The sequence below is a fragment of the Haliaeetus leucocephalus genome, unplaced genomic scaffold (genome assembly GCF_000737465.1).
Source record: "Haliaeetus leucocephalus isolate CR32 unplaced genomic scaffold, Haliaeetus_leucocephalus-4.0 Scaffold656, whole genome shotgun sequence".
NCBI classification, from domain to species: Eukaryota; Metazoa; Chordata; class Aves; order Accipitriformes; family Accipitridae; genus Haliaeetus; species Haliaeetus leucocephalus.
The window spans coordinates 6,414,771-6,434,751 of record NW_010973092.1 but is presented as its reverse complement, the minus strand read 5'-3'; the positions used below and the strand labels follow the sequence as shown (position 1 = coordinate 6,434,751).

The 19,981-nt window shown below is 50.5% G+C and overlaps 1 protein-coding gene across 1 annotated transcript; it reads left to right on the top strand.

Moving 5' to 3' along the window:
* The first annotated feature begins 166 nt into the window (after positions 1-166).
* Positions 167-18,997, top strand: MGAT4B (mannosyl (alpha-1,3-)-glycoprotein beta-1,4-N-acetylglucosaminyltransferase, isozyme B). The gene is made up of 16 exons (XM_010579207.1): positions 167-313; positions 1,533-1,625; positions 3,460-3,679; positions 4,379-4,519; positions 5,367-5,500; positions 8,290-8,336; positions 10,458-10,571; positions 11,008-11,083; positions 11,461-11,575; positions 12,338-12,468; positions 15,429-15,536; positions 16,503-16,696; positions 17,087-17,165; positions 17,630-17,717; positions 18,726-18,838; positions 18,917-18,997. The coding sequence occupies exons 1-16, from the start codon at positions 167-169 to the stop codon at positions 18,938-18,940; spliced, it is 1,824 nt and encodes a 607-aa protein (XP_010577509.1). The 3' UTR covers positions 18,941-18,997.
* The last annotated feature ends 984 nt before the right edge of the window (positions 18,998-19,981 follow it).

Sequence of the window (19,981 nt, the reverse complement as noted above, 5' to 3'; positions counted from 1 at the left end):
TTCACCAGCGGTTCGCGTTGTTACTCGGCAAAACCAGCGCAGGGATCTCAGCTGGGGGCCCCCCGCTAAAAAAAAAAAAATAAAAATGAAGCTTGGCAGCTGCGGCTGGGACACAGCCGGGGCGAGAGAAGGGAGCAGAGCTGGGAGAGCCGTCGGTCGGTGAACGATGCTCACCCAGATCGACGATTCCTCCGGCCGCTGTCCCCTCCGGGGACAGACAGATCCCCCCCAGATCTGCGCCGGGATGGACAGATGGCGGCCGGTGCTCAGCTGCGCCCAGCGCTGCCTTCTCTGGCCCGCAGAGAGCCGGCTTGTATGAAGCCGCTCGATGCACGCTCGGAGCCTCGCAGCCAGCCTGTTTCTAAAGACAGCTTGTGAAAGACCGTTGAGTGCAAATATTAGGCATGGCAAGGTGAGAAATGGGGTGTTTGCAGGGTGCTGGGCATGCGCAATCTGTGCTGCAAGCCTGAGAGGTTTTTGGTCTCCCAGGTCTGTCCTGCGGACCGTTCCCTAACACCGACTTTCTTTATTAAACCAGTGTATTTTAAGCCCGAAGCAATGCGTTATCTCTCAAGAAAAAGTATGCTGAGTCTTTTTTTTTGGCATAGTTATAGCTAGGAGTTTTTGTCCTGCAATGCTTGAGTCTGGGGATATTTTAAGAGCTCTGCTGTCTTGTGCTGGGAGGGAATACAATAAATATGTAGATAGGGAGTGCTGCTGCTTTGGAAGGTAAATGAAGGGTCTGTGCTGAACTGACACTAGCTGAAGAATTTGTTCAGCCTAATTAGCAGCAAATCACTTCTGTGTCCATCCTTGCTTGGAGAGATGGGAGCCAATTGCCCCCCCCTTATCCCCTGCTGCCCTCCGTGGCTTTTCAGAGCCCTCCCTGGCTGAGCAGCTGAGGGTTTTTGTGAGGACGGCAGATCTGCATCCACGTGGCATTGCAGACCGACGAATGCAAAATGGCATTACTGGAAATTCGTGGAAAACTGTACGCCCATCTTGGGCTTTGTCTCAGACTGTTCAAGCTGTCACCGGAACTGGTCACAATCGATCAGCTTTTAAATTTCATGAAATTTTAATTAAAGAATGGAAAGACTACGAAGACATCATAGGACAAGAGCACTGGAAACAAATACAATTTCACTGCCAACCATTAGCCAGAAAAGCAGCAAATGGTTGACTGCACATCACCATTGCAGTCTAATGAAAAGTACAGCTCTTGGCTTCGGCGGGCAGGTCATTAGTGACTGAATAATCAGTGACATTTCCCTTCTAAATCTGACACAAATGAAGTGCAGTGCTCTGGAAAAAGCCATTAAGTGCAAAGCCTTGCCTTTACTCTGCTCCAGGTATTGCAGAACAAGATCTAATGGCAGCCTTTAGCTGTGATTTGGCTTTGATAGGATCCACGGGATGGTCACCCCCCGGTATGCCGAGAGCTAAATGCTTCCAGCCTTACCCAAGCACGGTTCCTGCCATCGTGTGTGCAAAAACAGAAAGTGAGACTTGTTCCTTGCTGGTGTTCACAGATGCAGCCAGTAAAAGATACAAGTAGGAAAACCTATAATCTAGGGTACTGGGAAGCTGAAAGGTATATTCTTGTGTCTGAGAGGTACCAGCAGGTAAAGGTCTAGCTCATCGTGGAGTCAATTTAAAGCCTGACATCCTCCTGTGAATTCCTGTGGCAGCTCCCAAAGCTGGGTGTTAACCTCTTTTTCTGCAAATTTTTAAATGTTTTCTCAATAGGAGTGGAAAGCGAGCAGCACCGCACAGGAAAAAGGAAGGACTGGTCTTGTTTATATCTATCCCTCTACTTTCTCTGAATAACGTGTTGTCAGATGGACGTAGTAATCAAATGGGTGTAACTTCCTCTGCTCTCTCCCCATGTGCCAGTGGCTTTGAAAATAATGCCGAAAGGTTAATAGGAGCCAGACTGCCTTGAGGGAATCCCTTGTGTTGAAGCAGTGGGTCTTTAAGAAGGTTTTTTGGGGAGGAAGAGGCCCCGTGGAGGAAATTTTTCCTGGGCAAAACTGGGAGCGCTTCCTAGGCATTACCTGGAGCTGGACTGGGAAGTGCTGTTGTCTTGGAAACTCTGTGCTTTGGAGCTGCGTATGTCTGATCATCAAAATTCCTTCTTCTTTTTCTTTATGGACCCCAAAATAGAAGTCGTCGATGCAGTCAGTCTATCTTTTTTCAATGGCTCTGATTTATATTTAGCCCTGTGTTGAGAAGTTCCAGTGCAGTATTTTTGGTCACTACCTCTCCTGGTCGTGTTTGGGTTAAAGGTCTGCTATTCAGTGCATAAATCTGTTTTGGGTGTAGTCCTGTGAGTTATAGCCTTACTGAAAACACATGAGTGACCACAGATAAAAGTATATTTTTAATGAGTAGTTTCATTAATAATGGAGTAGATAATGGCCAGGGAAAGTTCATTAATGGCTAACTGATTCCACTCCCAGCTATTGTATAGTTAGTTCTGGCTGAAGGCTCTCGATAGTTTTATTGCTTAAAAAAGGGCATGGTGATAAGATGTTGTTTCAAAATAAAAAGCTTTATTACCCCATCAAAAGTTTCTTTTTTATATATTACATTTATCCTTAAGGTGCATATCCAAACACTTGGATTTATATAAGCATCCAGGCAGCTATTGCCATGTGATATTCTTTATCCTGCCGTGCTTCAGAGCGGTTGGATTCCCAAAATCCCTTTTGGCCATTAGAATTTGGGACTGTCTTCCAAAGCTGGAGGAGGTGCTGTCCCTTCCCTTGTCTCACTGCTGAGCAGCATCCCCCGTGCCAGCATCTTGCTTTCTATCACTCAGGGTCATCCGGGAGATGCCCCATGCCATCTGGAGAAGGCCTTCGAGATGCTGTCCAAGGATTCTCCTGGATTACCCACTTGAACGCCCTTTGACATGTGCTCTTAAAACTTTCTTTTGTGTGCCATCAGGAAACCAAAGCAAGGAGCGAGGCAATTAAAAATATTGATATTCCTTGGGTTTGTCATGGCTTTAACAGGCCATCACCACCAGTGCTCTCAGTTCTTTTTCACTTGACTCCAGTCCTCCGCTGCTCACTCCAGCAGTCACCAACTCGCACACCCAAACTTCTGGAGCTACAGAGAGATGCAGAATGTTGCTTGTAAAATTAATGCCAGCAGCTGACTCCCCTTTTCCAAGTATACAGTGAAGAAGAACTACCATGCAACTTATTTTTGCTGCATGCTTTGGTCACAGAGAACCAGGTTCTATTTCTATAAGACCCAGAAACCCAAGTTAAAGAGAAAAATGGGAGTAGCTTTTTAAGTGTAGGTCTGCAACTTAAACCGCCCTCTCTCCAACCCTCTCACCAATGGGTGGGTGCTGGACCACAGCTCCCTAAATCCATGTTTTAAGGATTGTGGAGGTAGGGGAAGTGTGAATGATGGGCATTGATTTTGTGGCTTGGAACCCTTCAGAGCTCAGAGGAGAAAGTTTCTCTCTGTTTTCCATCCGCAGGAGACGTTGTGGACATCTACCAGCGGGAGTTTCTCGCCCTCCGGGACCGACTGCACGCAGCCGAGCAGGAGAGCCTGAAGCGCTCGAAGGAGCTCAACTTGGTCCTGGAGGAGATCAAGAGAGCGATCTCGGAGAAACAGGCCCTGCGGGATATAAACCGGACCTGGAGCAGCTTATCTGGTGAATAAACAGAGAAGTTGAGGATCTCGGGCTGTTTTGAAGCAGTTACTAAGGAGGAGGTAGAGAGGTGTGCGTGAGTGTGCGTGTGTGCAGGGCTGCGGACAGGACGTGCTCTTCTCTCCCCTGGCGCGAGCAAATTGTGGAGTTCAGAGGAACTTGGGAACCTTTAAACTCCTGTTTAATCGGAGGTGCATATGCATCATTAAACATTGAGATTTGCCTCTGCCGAGGATATTTGCCAATTTGCTTGCTTACAAGTTTGGGTTTTTTTTTTCTTGCGAGTCATATATGCTGTTTCCTGTGGCTGTATTGAATCCATATGGAAAATGGGTATCCAAAGAGAGGGGAGAGGAAGGAGTTACACTGGCTGAGCACCCCTTGCCAATTTATTTGGGGTTTTTTGTTTTTTTTTTTAAGTTGCTCCGTTGAAGAAAATTGGATCTCTACAGAAAGATCCGATTTGACCTTCATTTGATCTTCATTCTCCCTGCTCCTTCCCAAATATTTGGGGACTTCTTAAAGGCCCTCATGGCTCCTGCTGAACTTTAATTGGGTTTGTGGTAGCATGTTAAAGGTTGGCCTGATTTTTTATAACCCAGCAGTAGTCTCGGGTGGCCAGGCTGCTCTAAAAAGGCTTTTTGCCTTGCAGTCTCTTCCTACCTACCGTGCCTTGCAATTTATTCCCTTTTCCTTTTTAAGACGAAACCAAGTTAAAACTGTGGAATATCACCAACAAGAATGTGCTGCACCTTCCCACCATCTTCCATCATTTGCCACATTTGCTGTCAAAGGAGAACAGTCTGCAGCCAGCCGTGCATGTGGGACAGGGGCGCACTGGAGGTAAATGGGAATTAGTGCTGCTTCTGGTGCTCTTCCTCACCTTGGTGCCTGTCCCTCCCCTTTCCTCCGGGCCTGGCTGTGGTATGGATATGAGCAGGACTGGAGGAACGGCTGCATGCATCATGCAAGCTTCCTTGGTATCGTGACACGCGGGGTGGGTAAGCCGTGTCACATCTGCGAGTCTACCGGGGAGTGCTGTCTGTGCTCTTGACTGGCACTAAAATGTTCTCGATGCTTCTGCCAGATGTTTTTTGCTGCTTTTTCCGTCTCCAGAGTGCTCTAGACTTTGCCTGGAAGGAGGTCAGATGAAAGCATAGTTTGCAGGGCGCTTCATGGAGACTCTAACCCATCTTAGGAGACAAATCCCATCTGGTATAGGACTTTGGTTGCTAGACGATTCCTCCCTGCTCCCAAATCCCAACACAAAGCCAAAGAGCTGACGTGCCCCTCCTAAATTGAGGTGTTTCTGGCTGTGGGAGGTGTTTGGAGAACAAGAGTGGTCTTGGAGTTGCCGTTCACAGGCTGAAAAGGCCCTTAGGAGGGGGAGGGTTTTGTGGTGTTGCCTGAGACATCAGTCTTTCAGGGAGAAAAGAAAGAGTCTCTCTGACTGCCACGGGTGCCCTGCCAGCCTGGCGCACTGGGGTGCCGCTGGTTGGTACTGGGCTGGGGGACAGGAGTACGGGAACCCTACGTAGCCCAGGAACCCGCCAACCTGCTGATCACTGCTGGTTTTTAATGACGGAGCGTGGCACCGAGCAGGTGAACCACGAGGCGGTCATGGGAGCGGAGCAAAGTGTCTTGTCCCAGCACACCCCCCTCTCTAAAATCTCTCCGTGGCCCTGGGCAGTGTCCGTCGTGATGGGAATCCCCAGCGTGAAGCGGGAGGTCCATTCCTACCTCACCGACACCCTCAACTCCCTCATCTCAGAGCTCACTCAGCAGGAGAAGGAGGACTCCGTCATCGTCGTCCTCATCGCTGAGGTAAGACGGAGCTTTGCCTGTTTACCCCGTTTCCCTGGCCCCTGTCCCATCCCGCTGTCTGCCGAACTTGGTGCCAAACAGGATGGCTGCCCACCTGGAGGTCCGCTCTGCCGCTTGCCGGGGCAGATAACCCCAGCCTTGGGCTGCCGTCCGACCGGGATCATTATAGAATAATTTAGGTTGGGAAAAACCTTTAAGATCATCGAGTCCAACCATAAACCTAACACTGCCAAGGCCACCGCTAAACCATGTCCCTAAGTCTTTTTAAATACCTCCAGGGATGGTGGCTCAAGCACTTCCCTGGGCAGCCTGTTCCAATGCTTGAAAACCCTTTCAGTGGAGAAATTTTTCCTAATATCCAATCTAAACCTCCCCTGGCACAACTTGAGACCGTTTCTTCTCATCCTATCACTCATTACTTGGGAAAAGAGACCAACACCCGCCTCATTAGATGCGTCCTGCCCAAAATCAAACACCAGTTGGGCCAGAGAGGGTCAGGATGCGAGCGGGCAAACACGTTGTGTTAGCAGCTGGCAGTGTGGCACGTGCGTTTATCTTTCTGATCTAAATCGTGATGGCTCTTGCAGGGTGCTTGAGTGGTTTTTCCCAAAGTGTGCTGGAGCAGCCCCATGGCCATGTCCAGGGGAGCTCTCGGACCTGCTCCTGAAGCAGCTTCGTTTCTCCGTGTATCTGTAAGACAGCACTAAACCCCTCTCGACACCCAAGAGCCTGCTGATTTGGGGCTGAGACTAATATGCCTCTTCATACTGGTGTCTGGAGCCCGGAATCAGTTGCTGAATCCAAGGGCTAAAAAGCCTTGATACATTAATCCGCAAGAGCTGCTTTTATCTATGGGTTTAGATGGTTATTTTTCTCCATGGCTTTCCCCTCAGGATTATTTTCTTGAGCTTGAAGTGCATTTGTCTTAATTTCCAGAAATCCGGTGAGAAAGATAAACCTCAGTAGCATGTTACTGGGAGCAGAACAAAGATAAATGTCTGGGTTTGCTGCCTGTTTACCCATAATTTGACATTTTGAGTAGCATTTGGCTGTCGGGTCTCTGGCTGCTATTTTGTACAAGGGGAAGGTGTGCTCAGATGGGTGTAGCCCAAAGTGCCTGGGAATGAGGTTTGGTCTTGGCTGTCATTTTGCTTTGAGCCAGGACAGGTTTGATGGCTGTTTTCACAGCAGGTGAGTTAAAGCATGAGAGGTTTTAAGCAACTTGACCAAAAATATCTCCTGGTTTGGACTGCAGTAATATTTTCTTCAGTTGACTTGAAAATAGGGTGCATGCTGTGATGGCAGCTCCTGACTTTCCGCGTGTACCTGTGATGAGGGAAGTGAACAACGAATATATTAATTCTGATACCGTGAAGTGCAGGAGCACACGCGCCATAGCCCAGTAACAGCGATGGTAGTTGTTGCAGATCACCACCGCTGTCACTGTCCTCTCTTGCCAAGCTTGCTCTTGTAGCTACACAACGTCCTCCTTCCCTGCAAGCGTCAGCCACCGCTGTGCCCGCTCTGCCTCTTCCCAAAGCATTTCTTGATGTACCTGCACTCGGTGTCGCTTGTTAGGGCTCCTCAGGCACGGGATAAATAGCAGAGGGGGTGGTATGAACCCGGAGCAGACGCTGGGTAACTTGGAGGCTCAGGACGATGAGTGGAGCAACTGAATGTCCTTTTCGGGATGGAGACTTCTCATTTCCAAATGCCACCGCTAACCGCTGCGGGTGTCACCCACGGCGGCTGGGCTGGCCGGGAGAGCTGCACGTTTGCTCCCAAAGCCAGGAGCATCTTTCTTGCCCTCGTTTTGCCCGTTGCTGTTTTCTTGGCAGCGCTGAGGTAAGAAATCAGTCCAGCACCAGGAGCCTGAGCCCTGTTTGGGAAAGGGACCTTTTTGCTTTTGAGAAAACCCTCCCTTGTCACCGTTCCAGCGTGGAAGTGCTGTCCTCAGCTCGTGACACACATTCCTGGCGTCTCAGTTCTCACCTCTGCCCAGCACCGAGCGCAGTGGCAGCCGGTCCCGGCTTCTGCAATGCTGTGTCTGCAGATCCACCCGGGACACGCAGTCCCATGATCCGTACGACCGCCCAAAACAATGCCACCACCAGGAAACAGGCACGGTTTTTGCTCCTGGGTCTCCTGCCCTTTGTTCTTGGATTTTGTTTTCCCGGTCACTGTGCAGATGGTTTCTGTTTGGTGACTGTCCCTGTGTTTGCACTTATCTCGCCCACAGATAGCGGCATGCGGCGCTGCTGACCTTTGCCTCCCAACTGTTACGGGTTGCCAGGTTGATTGTGGGAACAAACTGGTTTTTTTAGAAAGAAAAGCATCGAAATAAACCTGAAATGAAAAATGCATGCTTATAAATAGACCCCTCTTTTTCACAAAAGGGATGGAGATCCTTTTCTGCCAAGAGTATTCGCTTGGATGAAAGCCAGCATGTATGGAGAAAAAAACAAATATCCCAGAAGTTAACACTTTGTGCAAATGCTTGGCACTGGCAGGGGCAGAAGTGCCAGGAAAGCATGTGGGGAAGATGGACAGTGTCTTGAGTCCTTTGGGGTGGATTTTGGTGTGTGATGCCTTTGGTTAACACTGACCACAAAGGAGGGTTCCTAGGAGTCCATTAGCATGAGGAGAGCAGTTAAACTGAAAGAAAGGAGACATGAAGATGGTACAGAGGTGCTGACAGTACCCCCGGGGTGTGTTCAAGGTGATTTCTGAGCCACAGGGGGCACAGGCTGAAGCTGAAGGATCTAACGCTGCTTATCTTTTGTTTTCAGACAGATCCGCAGTACACAGCTGGAGTGGCAGAAAATATCAAAAACTTGTAAGCACTTCCAAATGACTACGGCGGTACGGTCTGTGCCTGTAGCGAGGCCAGGGAACAGCTTCATTAGGAGAAAATACACACTTTTCTGCTTCCCTTTTTTTGTTTGTTTTTTTGTTGTTTGGGTTCTTTTCTATTCTTAAACTCTGGGCTGTCTTTGCTATTGCCGCTTCCACTTTCTGCTTGTTCTAAAATCCATCCCGTATGTAGCTTCCAGTAGGCTGCTTTGTGCTCGCAGTATTTACCACACACGGTCATGCTGGTTCATTTTGCTCTTTCTGTCCTGTGGCATTGTGAGAAGATGGATTATTTAGGTTTCCAGTGATCCTGGCAATTTTTTCCTGTGTCTAGTGCAGCCCTCTACCTGCTCTGCGGAGTCAGAGCAACTGGGCAGTGCGGTAAGCACGCCCAAATGCTCCTGCCTTATTTTGCTTTAAAATCCATGATCCATTTTTCTTCCCGCTCCAGCCTGTTTGTTTTTCCCTTGTGCCAGGCGCTAGTTACATTTGTCTCTTATGCTAGCTGCTATTTATGTCCTGGAGTCTTAGTGGCTTTTGCAGCTTCATCTGTGGCAGTTTAAGCAGAAGCCAGTGACGGATTATTAACCGTGAGCCGGTCCAGGCGTTAACAGCATCCGAGCTCGGAGGCAAAAGAAAAAGGTGGTGAGAGAAGAGGCTGTGACTCCCGTCCAGCTCCTGCGATTGCGTGTTTCCAAAGGCTCGCAGTCGCCATAAGAAGGGGAGGCAAAAGGGCAGCACATCCTCCCGGCGCCCCACGTCCCGAGCCAATGGTGGGAGAGGGGCCGGGATGCGCGTGGGGAGGGTTGTGTTCCCGGGCACTTGCAGAAGAGCTGAAACACAGCCCTCCATCTTGCTGTGCAGGAGCTGGCAGAGCTTTCCTCCTCCTGCCTGCTGGCAGGAGGACGCACTTATCGGGGGATAATGGGCCGATTGTCCGATGGATCCTGATGAAATTACTGGGCGCTGCTGCAGAGAGTGCTTCTGCATAGAAGGCCTGAAACTTTAATTGACTTAATGATTTGATTTCTTGCTGTCCCCCCTCGCCAGTGCCTCCTGCCCTTCCCTGATTCACTGAAATTATTTGTCTTCCAAATTGAATTGAGGTGGTGTGGGGCCAGGGCAGGCTGAGCTCATATCGCAGGAGGGAGAAAGCCGTTGCTGCTTTGGTACAGGTTTTATCAGCCCAGTGAGAAGCTTCTGTTTCACTGCTGCCTGAGGAAGGGAAGATTGGAAAATGTTAGCTGAAAATCTTGCCAGTCCCAAGGAGGGAATAAGGAAGGGAAAAATAAGTGAGAAGTTTTTGGCAGTCTCGCTGCTTTGTCTCCCTCTGCCCCATCTCCTGTCCTCCAGGCTCTACAAAAACAAAGGAAGTCAGCCTTGCACCAAATGTTCTCAAAAAGGCAGTATAAAAATAACTGGTTTTCCCGCTTATCTCTCACAGTTACAGTAACCTCTGGGTATTGCTTGCAAGGCTGTTGTAGGTACCTGTTTTTCAGATGGGTGACATTTTTTTTGAGTTTGACTCTTTAAAGGATTCTTAACAGCATCATAGGGAAAATAGATGCTGATTTTATCAGCATAAGGGAACGAGGTGGAATTCCTGCTGGCTGTCCTAACTACCACACAGCAGTGTTTTAAGTAACTTATCGGAAATGCATAACATAATCTCTGCAAAATGGCTTTTAATTACTGATGCATTTGGAAAATCTCTAAATGCTGGTAATACCAGCAAGTCCTTTCTTTGGTGCACCAGTCTGCAGGTCCGTTTAATCCTGTAGAGAGTACGTGGTGCTCGCGGCTGGTCCTTAAAGCTGACCCGTATGTGCATGCAGGAGGGAGGAGGGATGCTGGGCGGGGGGGAGCACACGAATGTGGGGCTATTAGAGACCATGGGAGGGAGAGAGCAGCTTTAAAACTCCGTGGCAGTCCCTGCTGATGTCCTTCGGTGAGGCCTAGAAGTGTACTAGCTACTGGGGAAGTTTTATCTTAGAGGCCGTATTTTTTGTTTGGTTCTGCGGCTCCGTGTTTACCTAGTGATTTGGTCTACGAAATGATGTGTCAGACACGGAGGTATTTGTTTACTGCTGCTTTTCTCCCTCAGATTCCCAAAGGAAATACACTCAGGTCTCCTGGAGGTAATTTCCCCGTCTCCGCATTTCTATCCTGATTTCTCCCACCTGCGGGAATCCTTTGGGGACCCCAAGGAGAGAGTCAGGTAAGAATCAATGAACTTAAAAGCAACCAAGCTCTGAATTAAGTAGCTGCAGCACTTTCCCACTGACTCCAGCAGGGAAAACTCTTCTGCAGGGCCAGGTGAGGCCCTTAAACTTGCTTTATCCAAAAGCTGGAAAGACTTGGGGGACGGGGGGTATGAACTGGTGCCAGCTTTGCAGGGCTTGCCTCGTACTGCAGTGTTTCTGTCACCGAGCGAGGGGGTCATTTTAACCCTGGTTACGTTCATTTTGGAAGTCCCTGAGTTTTCCAGTAACTCTTAGCTGACCAGTTGGAGACCAAAAGGGAGAGGTCATGTGCCATCCCCTCCTCCAAAAACTGTGTCACCTTCCCGGCTTAAACCCAGCCTCGGCTGGCTCCCCCGTGCAGCCCGGTATCCCAGGAGAGATCGGCGCTCCCATCGTGTTTGTCTTTTGCAGGTGGAGGACAAAGCAGAACCTTGACTACTGCTTTTTAATGATGTATGCCCAGTCCAAAGGCATATATTACGTGCAGGTGGGTTCGGTGCTGGGGGCGGAGGGGAGATGGGTGTACCTGTGAGTTCACTGTGGCTCATACCCAGCTGAGAGTGGGCAAAAAGCACGTCCAGTTGTGTGATGCAGCAGAGTGGGAGCAAGTTTTAACCAGATAGGTTCAAAAGCTAGGTTTCTAAGATGCTTTAGACTTGGAGACCTCCTGCCTAGGGAGGGCAGGAATCCTTGTTTCGTTTACCTGTTAGATTGGGTGAGAAAAATCTGCTTGGAGCATATTCCGAAATAAATTAGGTCTGTGCCAAAGCCTTCCTCCGGTCTACGGCGTGATTGCTCTGCACGGAGAGGCTCTTAGTGGAACCTGGATGGATCATTGGCACTGAGTGTCCTTTCCTCTTGCAGCTGGAGGATGATATTGTGGCCAAACCAAACTATCTCAGCACGATGAAGAACTTTGCCTTGCAGCAGCCCTCCGAGGAGTGGATGATCCTGGAGTTTTCTCAGCTGGGGTTTATTGGTAATGTTCTCCCCCACTTACCCCAGTCCCGTCAGGCATGGGCACAAGTGCCCGCTGGTTCTTGCAAACACTTATGCTCGTGGTCCAATGAGTTGTCCCCATAAGATGGTAAAATACTCAGACTTGATCCCTCCCTGTTTTTGCAATGACCCCTGCGTTTGCACAGGGGAGAAAGTTCCTCACAGCTGGTACTGCTGATACTCACTTTTAATAAAAATAAACCTGGTCGGTGGCCCAGCCGACAGCCAAACAGCTTAGATGTGACCAGTAGCTTTTAGGCTGGATGGGATCTGGCGTTGCCTAAGAGTGTGAAAAAGGAAGTTTACATCAGCACAGAACTATTTTGGGAACAGCAGTACATGGTTGCAGTAGCAGCTTGATCTGTTGTTTTGGATGCTGGTTTGACTGGCTTAAAACTTGTAGTTTTGGGGGCAGGAAATGGTCTGTCCTGCAGCTGGCTGAATGTTTTTCATCCTTATTTCTCCCTGCTGAATGGAAGAGTTTTAGACCTTTTGATACTGTTGTGACCTGTGAGACGCTAATGCTTTCTAGTTCTGCAATGAATATTAAATCCGGAACTGTATTAGCAATGCCGGCAGTACTGGTACATAAAACAGAGCTGCACGCTATTTCCTTTACGTAGAGAGATGCACACATCCAACCTCCACAGCCCAGTCTCCCAAGTTTTTTTTCTTCCCAGCTCTGATTCTTGACCATTTCATACCGTAGCTGCTCTCTCTTCTCTCTTTCTTTGTGCTGTAGGAAAAATGTTCAAGTCTCTGGATCTGAGCTTGATCGTGGAGTTCATCCTGATGTTCTATAAGGACAAACCCATTGACTGGCTGCTGGATCACATCCTTTGGGTGAAAGTCTGCAACCCCGAGAAAGATGCAGTACGTAAACAACTTCTGTTGAAGGGAAACCTTCTGTTTTGTGTGAGCAAATGTACGCTTGGTCTGTGTCTCCAGAGGATCTTTTCTGTGAGCTTTGGTGGTAACTGACTTTGCACCGAACCGTGCTGTCCCTGTGGAGTGTGCTGCAGGGTGTCCTTGCTGATTGTGTAAGCAAAGACCTGGGAGTTCAGGCTTTTGTAGTCTGCAGCTGCCAGAAAAGGCATTATTTCTGCATCTACGCACTAACAGGGTATTCCTCCTCCAGTCCTTGAGGAGAGTAGCTGTTCCCCATTCTTCTGTGCTGTTTTTTTATTCCAGTGTGCTTCTCTCCCTGAAGCCGTTCCCCTGCTCGCTGACTTATAACCCCAGAATAACTCTTTGGCTCTGGGCTCATGTACCGTACCCACCTGGAGCGCACACGCAGGCTGCCCAGAGAGCTCACCCCAGATGACCCAAGAGCAAGCCCGCCGTGCGTAGTGTGCCAAAATAAAGCCAGAGCCCACAAAGCTCTTGTCGGCGTTTCTAGGGAGGTGCAGAGGGGTGAAACGGGCTCTGTTTTCCTGCTGCCATCTCGTTTGCCTGCACAAAGCCTTGCAGACAGCAGCACAGAAGCCCCCGTGCCCTGCGGAGGTTGTGTTTGAACTCCCGTTGGCGGCAGCAGCAAGGGGCTAAAGCGAGTGGGAAGGGCAGAGGAGGAGTGTGTGTGACAGCAAATGTAAGATGAGCTCACCACCAGATACTCTCCTGTCTCCTCTCTGAACATACTGTATTTACTCAAATGCTCGTTCGCCCTCCTCCCGCGGCAGAGAATGAGCAGCGGAGTCCCTCTGCAGAGCTTGAAGCCAGTCGCTTAGGATGGACCTCGTGGCCACAACTACTTTGTGGAGGCAAATGCCAGAGCAAGTGGTCACTCTGGGGATGATAAATACTGATTTCTGTGTTGGGGGGGAGACAGGGCATCCTCAGGGCTCTGCAGAGTTGGGGCAAGGATGTGATTTAATTTGGCTGGATCCCTGGCAGAGGCTGTGATGTCAGGTCCAGTCCCCCGGGTGCAGCAGGACCAGTCTCAGATGATGTCCATCATGTCCTCCTGGCAGTTCAAACCATGTGCTCAGGTGTGACAGAGCAGTCCCCAGGCCTGTCCGGCAGCCCCCGGGGTCCTCACAGCCATGGGCGAAGCCGGGGTGGTGGGATTCTGGGATGGAGCTGGGAACCATGCTGCTGCCTGTGCTCCCCCCCTTCAAAATCTTCAGCTTGAGCATTGATTAAATGCAGATCCTGCTGCGCGGGATCATCTTCTTAGCTCATCTTCTTCGCTCATCTTCTCCTACCTGGCGGAGCCAAGGTTTTCCCAGGGGAAACTGCAAACCTCTTAAATGTGTTGCCTTTTTAAAAATTAACCTACTTTCTGCGTGGATTTCTGGCTCCTTTCCCCCACTGTTTGCATGATTAACTCTGCACAGCGCCCTTTCAAACATGACTTTCCCTTGTAAATCCCACTGTGCAGAATCAAATTGGTCGTGGGGAGGATTTGTCTTTTTGATTGAAAGTTTGTTTGACCTGAGCTTTTGGTAAGCGCTTTGCCTGCTCTGGATACATTCTGCTCTTTCTTTTTTAACTAATTTTAGATTTACCTGGGGTAGAGCTGTGTGAAAGGATGACCTTCTTACCACCAACTGAGCCATTCCCCCTCCTGGCTCTAGTGAGACAACGCTGCTTTCAGCAAGTGCTTCTTTAGCAGAAGGGGAAAAGGGGAGAAAGAGAAATCAGGAGATGCTGTACCTCCCTCTGTTCCCCTTTCTCCTTCTCTCCCCATCCAGAGTGAGATCAGACCTGATAGGGTTGCATCTGGGTTTGCTGGCAATGAGTAGGGTCTCTCCCATTAGCAGGGCTAGTTTTAATTTTCTAATGTAACGTGAGCTGGATTAGGGGATTATCTCCTCTGCAGCTCACAAGGGTCATGCCTGGAATTTCCCAGCTCCCGGCACGGTGGCGGTGGCCCGTGGGGGCAGCCCATCGCGGGGGCTCGGTGTGGCTGGCTTTCCCCACTGCGCCCTGCCTGGTGCCAGGCAGCCGGTGACGCAGCGCCCGGCGGTGGGATTTCTGCCGGGGTTTCTCTTGGGTGGGAGGCTGCAAGACCAGATGGTGGTAGGGGTGTGCATGCGTTTCTTTTCTTGGAAAAAGCAAAAGTCGGAAAACAAATGCCCTCTCCCTCTGGTTTTTAACCCTGTATTTTTGTTCTGCTCCTCCAAACTGAGAGAAATGAACTATTTTTAAAATGTTGAGTTCTTGTCTCCACGCTCTCAGTGGTTTTCCCCTTTGTCCTTTGTTTCCTCTCTATCATCTCTCTTCCTCCACCCCATGGAAAATCACTGGCTGCATTGGAGTTGCATCTCCAAGTTTATTTACGTGGTGGGATGGGCGTGAAACAGCCCAACAGCTTTGACAATGGCACGTGCCATACATCTGCTTAACAACACCTGCCAACAAACTAAAAACTCTGCCTGTCTGAAAAGAGCCTACACTTGCTACCTGTTCACTTAGGCTCTGAATCATCCCAGGACTGACTTACCTTCAGACATCGGTGATCCCTGAGTTGTAGGAAAAAGGCTTTCCCAATAAGCCAAGGACAAAAGAAACTAAATTCTCTGGCTGTCCCTACCTGACAGCACAGAGGAGATTTGCTCAGCTATGCTTGGCAAGGAGAAATTTGGCATTTAAACCTGGGCACTCCGGCTGCCCAGCAGAGCCCGGTGGGTGAGCGGCCGAGAGTCATGGACAGGTTCCTCCAGAGTCTGGTTAAATTAAAGCCAAATTAAGGCCAAAACAACACAGACAGGCATAAGAGATGGAGAGGCAAGGGTGTTTATCACTCCTTGTGCCCTTCTCCGTTCTTTTCGTGGGTCACAGCTGACCGCAGAGGTTTAAGTGTGGGGCTCTGCGGGATTGTCTCGTTTCAGAAACACTGCGACAGGCAGAAGGCAAACCTGAGGATCCGCTTCAAGCCCTCCCTCTTCCAGCACGTGGGAACCCACTCCTCCTTGGCTGGGAAGATACAGAAGCTGAAGGTGGGTATCAGCTGCCTGTCCAAGTCGCAGATGGCCTTTCTGCCAGGCCTGGCCTGCAGGCACCCAGGAGCTGGCTGGTTTTGGGGTGGGAACATCAGTGACAGCAACCGGTGGGACAGTGGCAGCTGGATTTCTGTGCAGTGGTTGTGTTTTGTTCTGAATTACAGTGAGCTCATGGAGCTCCTACTTCTCAGAGTGGCAGTGACGTGTACCAAGAGTCGCTGCAGGCTTTTAAGCCTTGGTACTGGCCCTGGCCGCCCTTCCTGAGTACCAAACCATGGTCTGGGTGTGATTTCAAAGCATCTACTCAAAAACCCTGGAGAGATGACTCCTGGGTTGGTCTGACTTCCTTCCCACCCCTCTCCTTGTTCCTGGGATGTGCTGATTGATAGGCGAACTAGACCTTGCTGTGAAAGAGCTTAAATTGTGTGTGTGTGATGGTTAAACATCAGCAAAATCGAGCTTCCCACAGCTGTATGTGCAAGATCCATGGACACGCATCCCTGGGCTGTGCTCAGTCCTGTGTCCGTCTGATCCCCAGGTAAATGGACGTTGTAATCCAGTTTGCATTGCAGTGCAGTGTTCGTCAGGCCATGTAATCCAGTTGTTCTATGCTATCATCAGCCTCCCAGCCACCTTCTCCTCAGGTGTAAGGACTGTTTGCAGAGCTCCTGGGGCAGGGACACGTGTTTGGGGCCACTTGGACAATGAAGGGCTCTTTGGTGCTGGATCAGAGTGCAGAGCAGTGGTGCTGCTCTGCGCTGCCTCTCCTGGAGCTGCGTCCTCCTGGGATCCAGCCGTGCATTGCCCTGTCTGGTGCCTTCCCCAGCTCACCTCCATCCCTCATCCTACACTGTGCAAACTGAGAGCTTTTAATTTGCGGTGCCTTGTTGCTGGGACCCCTGTTCCTCACAGGCGAAAGCAGCTCATGACCCTTTTCTGCCCTTTTGCTTTGCGCTTACCAAGGACAAGGACTTTGGCAAGCAGGCCCTGCGGAAAGAGCACGTCAACCCTCCTGCGGAGGTGAGCACCAGCCTGAAAACCTACCAGCACTTCACCTTGGAGAAGGCTTACCTGCGGGAGGACTTTTTCTGGGCCTTCACTCCCACCGCCGGAGACTTCATCCGATTCAGATTCTTCAAACCACTCCGCATCGAAAGGCCAGTGCTTGAGGGGATCAGCAGGGCAGGGGACGTGGGGACAGCCTGGAGCATGTGGAGACACCTCCCTTTTGCTCTTCTGGCTCATGTTGAATTTCTTGGCTGTCTTCTGCTTGGCTGCCCAGGAGGAGGGAGCAGTGCTCTTCCAGGAGGAGGACAACCTGACCTTTTTTTGGTGGGGCCATGTTTGCTGGAGCCCTTTGCTTTCCTATGCTTGTGAGCAAGCCATGATGTTGCTACTCTGGTGCAGTCTCCTTACAAACCATGTGCATGTGGGCTTTTTGAGAAGGTGCCTGTTAGGTTGAGCGGTTTGATGGTTCAACTGGGGTGAAAGCCATCATGTTGCCCCATGCTCAGCGTGGGTTACCATGACTTTGGTCTCTGTCACAGGTTCTTCTTCCGCAGCGGGAACATTGAGCACCCAGAAGACAAACTCTTCAATACAACTGTGGAGGTTTTGCCGTTTGACGTAAGTGTTTTATTGAGAATTGAGATGGGGGTGGAGTGGGAAGCAAAAGAGGTTTGAGAGAAGGGAACTGCTTAAAGCCATCAGGAAAAGCTTTACAAGACTCGAGTGCCTTTGAGAGGTGCTGACTGGGAGCCAGGGGGGTCACACCTGGTGTGGTACCACCTCCGGAGCGGAGATCCCGCGCTGAGCAGTCACGATGGGAGCCGTCCCTGCCTGCAGAGGGGATGCTCAGATGGGTGGGATGGCTGCAGAGGAGGGGATGGAGCCAGGGTGGTGCAGGGGAAGCAGCAGCGTGAGGGCAGCAAGCGTCCTCTTGTTTTGGGGCATGAGGCTCAGGGTGCCAGGCGGGGGGATGAGGTGCCAAGGGCTGCTGGCGAGAGCAGCTCTGGGGTTGCTGCTGTTGCTTGGGGCTTTCGGGTGGCTCTTGCTACTGGCCTTGCACAAAGCTCCTTCCCTTCTCACAGAGCCTGCAGTCGGATAAGGAAGCCTTACAGGAGGGAAGAGGTGCAGTCGTCAAATACCGCAGGATGCCAGATGGCTACATCCAGATAGGTACAGCAGGGTGCGGCGTGGTAAACTGCCCGCTGGGTTTGATAACGCAGCCCATATCCTCACCTTCAAGTGAATCGAGACCCTTAGTGCTGTTTGCTTGGCAAAGAGTAATTCCTGCTTGCCAGGAGCCAGGTTGGAACAGGATTTAGTTGTCACTGTCTCCTCTCCTCCACTGCCCTCCCTCCCCTCTTCGACTAGGCGTCCTCTTCAGGTAGTTTTCAGTTCTACTTCTCTGCTCAGAGCTGGGAGCAAATTATTCAGATTACCCGTTTGCCTAACCTGATGTTAAAAACCTCCACCACGCGCGATTTCGCACTCTCCCTCCACAGCCTGTCTTGGTATTCACACCACTTGCAGCTTGGACTTTGTGTCCTGCCACCTGAGCTTGTTTTAGTTCTTGTCCTGCCCTTGGACAAGAATGAGTGATTGCAGCCTATGGGGACCTGCTGGTGCGTGGTAAAGGCCTGGTGTCCCTGCCAAGACTTTTTTTTTTTTTTTTTTAAATAGACAAATAAAAGAAAAATTCCCTGGCACGCATAGCTTTTTGCCATTTTAGCATTCCTCTGCATGCTGTCTGGTTTCTCCCAGTTGCATTTTCAAAAAAAAAAAAAAAAAAAAATCACACCCAAAAATGGGACATAGCAACAGGCTGAGACCTTGCTAGAACTATTGATATAAGACTTGCCTCCATGCCGTGATCCTGAACTGACGTGTCTTTTACAGGATGGTGCTGCCATCAGGCCACTCTGCCCGCCCCCCCCCGCCTTTTGCACAGCAGTGATGCGTAGCCAAATACTCCCCATTTTGTTTTGTTTAGCTGATTTTTTTTTTTTTTGTTCCCCTAAGTGTAGCATTTTGCACTGAATTGATGTCCACGCCGCTGATTTTTCAGCTCATCTTGTGTCGGGGAGCTGCGGGCAGGGGGCTGCTCGTGATCCCCTTGGGGTATGGGGGGGGGCTGGATGCCAGGGGACCGTTCCCATCTCACCCCTGTGCTTCCCCCCCCAGGCTCCTTCTCCAAGGGTGTTGCAGAGGGCGAGGTGGACCCATCCTTCGGGCCGCTGGAAGCCATCAGGCTGTCCATCCAGACCGACTCCCCGGTGTGGATCATCTTGAGCGAGGTGAGCTGGGCTTCGTCACCTCCCCACCACCTTCCCCCCCCCCCGCTCCTCTCTGATCCCAGCCTTCGCTTCTTTCAGATTTTTATCAAAAAAGCGGAGTGAAACGGGCGCGAGGAAGGGTGGACGGACACACGTGGATCCCCGGTCCTGCTCCCTCCCCTCCCGCTCCCTCCTCCCCGCGGCGCCTCGCCGGTGCTGCGGGGCCAGGACGTCGTCGTCTTCTCCAGAAGAAGAACAACAAGGAAAAACCAATATCCCGCGCAGAGGGCTGGCTTTGCTGCCCTCGGCAAAGCCCGGGAGCTCCCTCGGTCCCCCGTGGGCGCAGGCTGCCGCGCGTGCCGCTCAGGCCACGCTGACACAGGGGACGGTTTGGGGTCAGGATGAGCTATAGCGAGCGTGGGGACGAAAAGCACCTTCAGCCCAGCACAGGGCAATCTCTGGTTGTATTTGGGGACAGAGCGGGGGCTCAGTCACGTTGAGTCCTGCCGGCTGACCCCGTGGGCACGCCGGGATGGAGACGGCCAGGGACCGAGGTCTGCCTTGCCTTCGCCCAGGCAACAGTCCTGGCCACAGCTGAGGATTAAGCGAGGGTGAAGACTGACCCTCCTTCAGCAGAGGAGGAACGAATCCAAAGGGGTTGGAGCTATGACTATGGCAGGGAAAACAAACAAAAAAAAAAAACAAAATACGCCACACTGTGCCTGCCAGCATTGAACACAGCCCCTTAACTCACAGTGAAGTCTCCAGTGTCTTCATGCCTTGAGATTGAGTGCAGAAACCATCTTTTTAAATAACTATTTCAGTTATTGATTGGTGTGAATTTTTTGGGAGAAAAAAAAGCAGAAGTAGCCCAGTTCAAAAATAGTAGGGATTAGTGTAAATCCCAATGTCTCTTCAGCTATACACTGGAATGCATTATACTACTTTAATGTGCTGTATTTTTTATTATTGGATACATTTGATTTTTCAAGTACATCTCTCTATATAAATATATAAAATAATGTGCACTGTAATAAAAGCTAAATTTAAAACTTTGGTGTGGCAGTGAGAGTCACTACAGCAGGGAGGCACTTGCTCTGGCTCTACCCCTGTTCCCCTCCCCAGGACGGGTGGGCATCCCTGGGGGCCGGGCACCAGCTGTAG

What these genes read in the sequence shown, in the direction of transcription:
- MGAT4B (XM_010579207.1), top strand. Translation starts at nt 167, where the DNA reads ATGCTCACCCAGATCGACGATTCCTCCGGCCGCTGTCCCCTCCGGGGA. An exon ending in AAACCACTCCGCATCGAAAG is followed by an intron (nt 16,697 to 17,086) that starts GCCAGTGCTTGA and finishes TCTCTGTCACAG; the next exon opens with GTTCTTCTTCCGCAGCGGGA. An exon ending in TGGAGGTTTTGCCGTTTGAC is followed by an intron (nt 17,166 to 17,629) that starts GTAAGTGTTTTA and finishes CCCTTCTCACAG; the next exon opens with AGCCTGCAGTCGGATAAGGA.